Source organism: Myotis davidii, unplaced genomic scaffold, assembly GCF_000327345.1.
Source record: "Myotis davidii unplaced genomic scaffold, ASM32734v1 scaffold1187, whole genome shotgun sequence".
In the NCBI taxonomy this organism is placed as follows: Eukaryota; Metazoa; Chordata; class Mammalia; order Chiroptera; family Vespertilionidae; genus Myotis; species Myotis davidii.
This window is the reverse complement of record NW_006299714.1, coordinates 992,959-1,001,288: the sequence shown is the minus strand read 5'-3', so window position 1 is coordinate 1,001,288 and position 8,330 is coordinate 992,959. Positions and strand designations below refer to the sequence as shown.

Here is an 8,330-nt window from a genome sequence, read left to right as displayed (position 1 = left end):
GAGCATGACCAAGGGTGGCATCGCAACCTCCCGATCCGCCCTGCTCTGTGCATGACAGGGGGTGGCACCTAGGGATTGGGCCTGCCCTCTGCCACCCGGGAGCAGGCCTAAGCCAGCAGGTCGTTATCTCCCGAGGGGTCCCAGACTGCGAGAGGGCACAGGCCGGGCTGAGGGACCCCCCTCTCCCCGAGTGCACACATTTTTGTACACCGGGCCTCTAGTATATGTATAAAACAATCTTTCAAGTTCAAAAGACACCTGTGAAACAGATGGAATTTAAATGGAATTAGAAAAGGATGTAACCAGCGCAAAAACAGAAATATACCTTATTTGCATGACAAATCATTGCTCTTTAATCAGGGAGTAATACATCGTTACGGACTCATTAATCTTATACATTAAGACGTCAACATTTATTTCAATTCTGACATCTCAAAGTAAATAGAATTTTAACTCAAGTTTCCTACAGCAGCAGACACAGTGCCACTGCTCAATGTTTATTCTGTGATCATTTTTGCTGTTGGCTGAACAAAAACAAATAGCAAATAACATTATCTAGGTGTGCCTAAAATTGTAACTCACACGAATTAGCTAGTTCATTAAATCTCTAGATCAAGAAAATAGAGACAGTGAGTTTCATGACCAAGGTCACAAAGCTAGATCTAGGACAAAGGCCCAGGACCATCTGACTTGCACTGCAGCACTGCTCCCACCCAAAACAATAGTCACCTGAAGGCTATCATAACTGGAGCACATTATTCTCAATCAACATGAGAGCCAACAGGACTCCAGTACTGAATTACGGTCATTTGCACATTTCCAGCCACGCTCAAGCGAGACAAAAGTGTGATGAGTGAAGGAATGAAAAAGAAATTCTTTTTTATCTTTCCCAGGAGCCTTATAACCTTCTAAAGGGTTAGAAATGAACACTACTTCCTAAGTTCCTGAGGAGTGCGTCTGTGTTCAAAGACCTCTGAGAGGCAAGAAAAACATGATAGGAAATTATATAAAACTTTTCAAAATACATAATAGAATTCTGACACATAACAGAACATGCAACATACAGCGTTTTGAATGAAACATTATCAAAAGTTACTATTTACTTCATAGTAACCAAGAAAGGTGGTGCTTCAGAGGAAAAAGAGAAAAGAAAACGAAAGAAAAAAAGCTAACAGGCTATTTCTTTAAACCTACTTAAAACACAAACAAACCTGCCAATATTTAGCAAATATTTGATAGTAAGTATCACTTCTTATAGCTGGCATATAATGGTCATTTATAAGCATAATAAATTAATTAATCTCTCTTAGTATCACCCAGTACTATTCTTGAATACTATAGTTTGTATCAGTAACTGTAAACTACTGCTACATGTAGTAGAAAGGAATTGGCATTGACAGTTTGTATCGAACAAAAATGTTCCTAAGGCCAGAACATTTTACATTAAGCGTATGTATCTATGTAAGTATATAAGTGTAAGTGTGTTTGTGTGTAAAATATGTTCATTTGCTCTCTCTATATACATATATGTATAAATATATGGAATGTGTTTTGACAATATTGATTTTAACTAAGGAACTTATGTATGGAACAGTGATTTTCAAACTTTCCATATAGCAATTCATAAATAACTAAAACAAAAGTTTCACGCCCTAACCGGTTTTGCTCAGTGGATAGAGCAACAGCCTGCGGACTGAAGGGTCCCAGATTCGATTCCAGTCAAGGGCATGTACCTTGGTTGTGGGCACATCCCCAGAAGGGGGTGTGCAGGAGGCAACTGATCAATGTTTCTCTCTCATCGATGTTTCTAACTCTTTATTCCTCTCCCTTCCTCTCTGTAAAATATCAATAAAATATTTTTTTGTAAAAAAAAAGTTTCATGAGATACCACCACCCTTACTACACCCAAAGCACTACTATTTTCCATTCCATTTTTAAAAATGCTGTTTGTGATCCACTAAACTGACTTGTCACCCTGTTCTGGAAGCTCATAAAAGTGCAAAAAAGACACTGGGAAGGTGTACACCTTAGTGTGGCCTTCATTCCTTAGAAATAACCTAGGCCCCATAGACAACAACCAGAAACTGGCAAGATGAAGTCTAGAAATTATTTAATATTATTCATTCAAAAGCTATATTGAGCACCTGAAGGGCACTATTATTAAGTAAAAAAAATACAGAGCATATTCTGGGCCATAAAACAAGTCTCAAACATTTAAAAGGAGTAAAATGATAACAGATCTTCTCTGATAACAGGAGAATTAAATTAGAAATCAGTAACAGAAAGCTATCTGTAAAATCCCACATATCTGGAAAATAAATAATATACTTCTAAATAACCGAAGGGCTGAACAAGAAGTCAAAAGGGAAATAGAAAGTATTTTTAACTAAATAAAAATGAAAATACAACACATATCGAGGGAAGCAACATCACAGGCAGGGTGTTACTGGTTTCGAGGAGAATGGGCCCAGCCACCAGGTCTGCTTGGTTCCTTCTAAAACAATCCAAACTGTTCACATAAGGAGGGTGGCCACTTGGAGTGAAAACCATCGATGATTATTACTGAAGGTTAAGATGAAAGAACCAGCCTTAGCCAGTTTGGCTCAGTGGATAGAGCACCGGCCTGCAGACCAAAGGGTCCCAGGTTCAATTCTGGTCAAGGGCACGTACCCTGGTTGCAGGCTCCTCCCTGGCTAGGGCTCTGGTCAAGGCTCGTGCAGGAGGCAACCAGTCCATGTGTTTCTCTCACATCGATGTTTCTCACGGTCTTCCCCTCTCTCTTACACTCTCCCTAAAAATCAATGGAAAAATATCCTCGGGTGAGGACTAACCGAAAAAGAAAAAAACAGTCTCCCCACCTCACCCCTGTTGGAAAGCGTTTCCTAAATCTGAAAGGAGACTAGGACTCTAATAAGCAGCCTGGTGTCACTGAAGGAGGAGACAGCCACACAAACAGGATAATCTGACTAGAGAGCAGTGGGGGACACACCCGGAAAGAGGCAAGAACAGAAGCTACAGCGCGTGGTGGTGAGCTGATGGGCAGCACTACTCTGCAGGCTTCAGGATGGTGGCCTCCTCCGCATACTGAGGACAACTCCTGGGAACACAGTGCCTCTTACTACTGTCCACTTGAAGCTTGTAATTGAAGCTTCATAGAGTCACCCAGAACCAAATTAAATGCAGGAAAACCTCAGCTTCTCAGTGGCCAGCTGGACTAAGACAGGCCAGAAAGAGAACCCCTTCTGCCCTCAGGCAGATGCTCTGAGGTGGCCGGAGGACCCCCCTCCCCAACCCCCAATCTTGCAAATCTGGGTTCTATTATATATCCTAGTACTTTTTATTCCAGCATCACAGGGGTAAGAGAAAGGGTCGTATCTCAATACTTGTTTTAATTAAATAAAATATCAGTTCATCCACTGTTTAGAAAGGGGTTGGGGGATAAGAGGGTGTAGACAACCATTAACTCAGCTTGATGGGGAGTATTAGTCTTACCATTTTGATCAGTGGCATTCATTAAATATGTTTTCTCTGTGTTTTTTCAGGGAACTAAAGTGAGTAAGGATGCTACTCTGCTCTTCTGAAGGCAATTCCACATCCTGCTAGGCTTGGTTTTTCTAATATGTGCTTGGCTTCCTAAAACAAGCATAAAACAACCTTTTTTAGATCAATGCTATTTATTTCCACAGAGAAGGAACCTCAGAACTTCTTAACTATTAATAGGTTATCTCGTCCTTTTACACCTTTTTTATGTTAAAGAAAAACACACGGTACAGGGGAAAGGGGACGAAAGCGGAGTTTAATTGCAAAGATTTAAATGCAGAAAAAGTCACATGGTGGCTTTTTAAAAAAAGAACACTTCCTCCCCCTCCTTTCTTTTATCTACCAAGAAGCATAAATACTATGTTACTCCTTTAAAAAACATTTTTTGAAGTTATATCCTTCTTTAATGAAAGACCCTAGAGTCTTAGATTTAACCTTGTAATCTGAAAGTCTTTCTAACATACATGTGCAATCTAAACAGTTGACTACTACTCAAAGCCACCATAGGAACTAAACAGCTATATAAATTCATAAGCAGTTTCCTCAAATGAAAACCCCACAGAAAATGATGCTTTTGACAGAACATCTTTTCTAAATCCTTTTGGAGGAGAAAAATTTTAAGTGATGGAACAAAGCGAACAAAGTTATATTATTTATTCACCATGTGAAAAGATCCAGCGTACATTACTTCAGAACAGAGATTTACAATGTATAATCAACATGCTTAGTGATGAGCCAGTGAGAATGATTAAATATGCCAAGGTCTTAATTATAATACCACTTTACATCTGAATAGAACAGTCTGCAAAGCACTTACATCCATAAACTCATTTGACTGCATGTCCTTCAATTTAAGTACAATAGATATAAGTCCGTCTGAGTAAGAGAAGTTATGTACTGAAATGTTTAAGAACATGGACTATAGAGCCAATTGCCTGGTTTGGAAACCTAGCGTTGCTGTGATTCTGTGTAAATGACTGAACATCTCAGTTTCATCATCTATAAAATGGGGGTAATAATCATTTCTACCTCTTGGACCCACTAAGGATTAAACCAATTAATATATGTCAAGCACTTAAAACAGTGTCTAGCACAGAGTAACCATTATGTATCATAACAATGTAATTGTATTTATCAGCAGCATCACTGTATGAACAAGGCAACAAGCCAGTAAAGTCACACACAGAGCCAGGAATAGAAACCAGATCTTCTCCTATTTGAAGCTCCATCCAGAGAGCACTGGGTTTGTTGTTGTTTTTAGGTATCCTAAGGTTTTTCTACACTGATATTAACAGTTTAATGTGGAATTATACTAATCAAAACAATTCAGCAGCTCAAAATATTTATAAAGTTGTGTTATAATCTATGTTTATGTATATTTTAAGTTAAATTTATTATTTAAAAAAACAAATATTTCATTTTGGGGACAAAACTGTACATTAAGGAATAGTTATGTGTTGCTTTATTTGCAGAACAAAACTTTTGCTTCACCTTTCAAAAGATAGACCAAAAAGGCAACAGTCTATCATATCATATCATATCATGGACATTAATACAACTTCTTTAGCAAATAAAAAATAATAGAAGGAAATACAATTAACCCTTGAACAATGCAAGGGTTAGGAGCACCAAACCCTGGCATTTGAAAATCAAATGCACACATGAGTTCTGACTTTCGCAAAACTTATGCTGTCCCTCAATATCCGCAGGGGATTGGTTCCGGAACCCCCCACAATACCAAAATTGATGCTCAAGTCCCCTATATAAAATGGCATACAGTTGGCCCTGCACATCCACGGGCCCCTAACTGTGGATCAAAAACATTACAGTATTTATTGAAAAAGATAAAGAAAATCCCGCATATAAGTGGACCTGCACAGTTCAAACACATGTTGTTCAAGGGTCAATTATATGCTAGGACGATGATAACGTCTGTACTATGATTTCCTTTTTTCTTTCTTTCTGGTTTTCAAAACATTAAGTATTGTGATGAAAAATGATTTTTAAAATGATTTCCAAAAGAGTTTATCAAGATTTAAAAATAGCATTTATAGAACAAACACTTAGAAGTTAATTCTAGAAATTAATAGACGGCCAGCTGAAACTGCCTCTTCTTTTCAGACTTGTTTTAGGTATCTTTCCTCAGACTTTGTTTAAACTTTTTCCCTTTAGGGATTTAGGTGACTGTGATAACATGTTCCACTGGATCTAAAAATAGGGCATGGGTGTGTAAATGTATAAGCTGACATGCAAAACTGGCACTAGATGTCCAAATTAGAGCGTTAAATCATTTAGCATATACTCTAGTATAAAAAATGTACTTTAAGCATTGATACGCACATGCTTTGTAGATACTGGATATACAATTTTAATTCAAGCATATTTAATATTTGCTTGTGAAGAGCTATGAAGTCATACACACTTTAACATTCTCAAATAGTCAAATCACTCCTTAAGAGATTAACTTAGACAAAGTACTCCTCCACTCCAGGCCTTTGAATAATGTGCGTAGACTAGCACATCTCCAGTTCTCAACGTTCTTTCACCCCAACCCATCTGAGGGATGCAACTTCTCTCCATTTGCTGCAGTGGGGACAGCCTGAAAATGTCCCATAAGTGATCATGTACACCACCCTAGAAGCTGTGCCCCTTGCCCCGCCCTCCACTCCACTCCCTTCCCTTCCACTCCACCCACCCCTGCAGAGTTCTCCGAGGTTATGCATAGCTCCAATGTCTGCCACTTTATGTACAGAAAAATCATGCCATGACCTAGACTGTATCTGACAGTGTTACTTTAAAACGCTTATAAAGAAGCGCTAAATGTTAACATGCATCTTCTTTTGTGGGAACACGCAAGGTTCAAACAAGAATCTGTACACTGATGATACCAAGGAGGGCTTCATCACTGTGCAAATGGCAAACAACACACCTGCCCTGGAACTGGTTTCGAATCAAGGAGGCGGGTAAAGGGAGAGGAAAAGTAGGGTATCCAACAGAATAATGCCCCCTCAAGTTTGAGGAAATGGTTGGAACATGTGGTTAAAGGGAAGGTGGTTTGTGTAAGTCAAGTTTTCTGATAACAGAAAAGGAATGCCAAAATACAACACATAGAGATGTGATGTTATATGGTCCCCAATTTCTTCTTCCAAATATCAATTTTTGCAGGACTGACATCAATTCTAAGTGATTTTTTAAATCAGTCACTAATAATAACCAATAGCTATAAAAATATGGTTTGGGCATATATTATAAATACAAGTCAAATACACTGGCTCAGCACGATTAACAATGAGCCTGTATGGTATTTACAAATAGTGTCCTTTTTCTTTGAAGGTCTACTTACTGTGGACAAAATCTATACTATTTAAAAGCTATTGTATGTGCAAAGTCTTTATGAAAAATTCTCATATCTAGGAAAAAAAGGAAATGGAATTTTACAACTTTTTGGGGAAAATGTGTGTTGTTTAAGTGTCAGCCGATATGACATCATCATTAATAAGTATAGAAGGCATGGCAAAAATTCCGGCTGGGGCTTCGAAATTACGGTTAATTATATGGGGGGAAAAATGTGTAATTGCATCATCTCCAAACCAGACAACATATTCATCAATAAATGCTGATTATTAGCTATGTTTTATAGTAAGAGGACCTTTATATGGCACAAAAAATAACACTGATCCACAGGTTTGAACAACAACAAAAACTGACGAGGTCTGAAAGTTGCTGTCCTCTGTACTAGAAGATGCCACCAGTGGTGACTGAAAATAGAACGTATACATCTCTGTTCACTGCGCTATTGATCCATGCCAGAAAAAGTTGATAAAATGTTTTGGTGGGCATCAATTTCTTCTGAAACCACTGACAACGCATGCTGTCCACTGTTGGCTTAACTCGCTGAACGCAATTTAAAAAAAAAAAAATTCTCAACGTTCTCCACAGGAACAGGAACTATGAACTGTAAAACCCAAAACTTGTGTTAAGGGAACAGACCGATAACTCAACAAGAAATAAAACTGAAGAGAAAGAAAATGCCCCGACCCCAATTTTGTAAGATGTTCACATTGGAAACAGTAGCAATAAATACGGTGCGAGAGGACAATCCCTCACACAGAGCTGGAATGGATAAATATTTCTTGAATGAATATATACATTTCTTCCTCATTCTGTGCCCATGTGTCAAAGCATCAAGCAATCTAATTTGTGCCCGTTTCTGTTGTGTCTTGAACTTTATATATAAGTTTTATCATGAGGGGGGGTAGGAAACCTGTTTGGCTTGCCTCGCCATGAATCACAGCCAGGAGGTCATCTTGTTGTGTACCAGCAACTATGTTTTCACTACAGCTATGTGACCTAAAGTGGCAGCAGGAGAGGCACCAAAATAGAAGGAGCAGCAGGCTTCTCCTGGCTTCTCGGCCCCAAACGGGCTTTTCCAGCCCATTCTGGTATCCGAGCAAGAGCCAACCGCAAAGGAGAGAGAGAACAAACCCGACAGCTCCGAGGGAACAGGCTGCAGGCCCACCGCACACCTCCCCTGCCTTCCCCGGGAGCCCGGGGAAGCAAGAGCAGAAGGGGAACGGGCTTAATCAGAAACAGCGAGAAGACCCGGTGTGACAGGGGCCGAAACGAGCCCCGTGTCCGGCAGCAGCCCAGCGGTGACCGCGGAGCACAGATTCCGGGCAGATCTGGAGGCGAAGGGGCATCTGCCTCCCCGCGGGGGCTGGGAGCGCAGGTCCGGCGCGAGCACAGCGGGTCCCCTGCCCCCTAGAACCTCCGGCACCTGGGACCTGCCC

At 39.9% G+C, this 8,330-nt stretch overlaps 1 protein-coding gene across 2 annotated transcripts in view; it reads right to left on the bottom strand.

Moving 5' to 3' along the window:
- Positions 1 to 3,552, bottom strand: part of UBE2D1 (ubiquitin conjugating enzyme E2D 1) — a 32,358-nt gene extending 28,806 nt beyond the window's left edge. The window contains exon 1 of one of the 2 annotated variants that reach the window (XM_015571816.1): positions 3,493 to 3,552. In XM_015571816.1, the coding sequence (XP_015427302.1) occupies positions 3,493 to 3,510 (18 nt within the window). In that variant the 5' untranslated portion in view covers positions 3,511 to 3,552. The remainder of the gene's footprint in view (positions 1 to 3,492) is intronic. The other variant, XM_006775805.2, reaches the window with a different exon arrangement.
- Between the last annotated feature and the right edge of the window lie 4,778 nt (positions 3,553 to 8,330).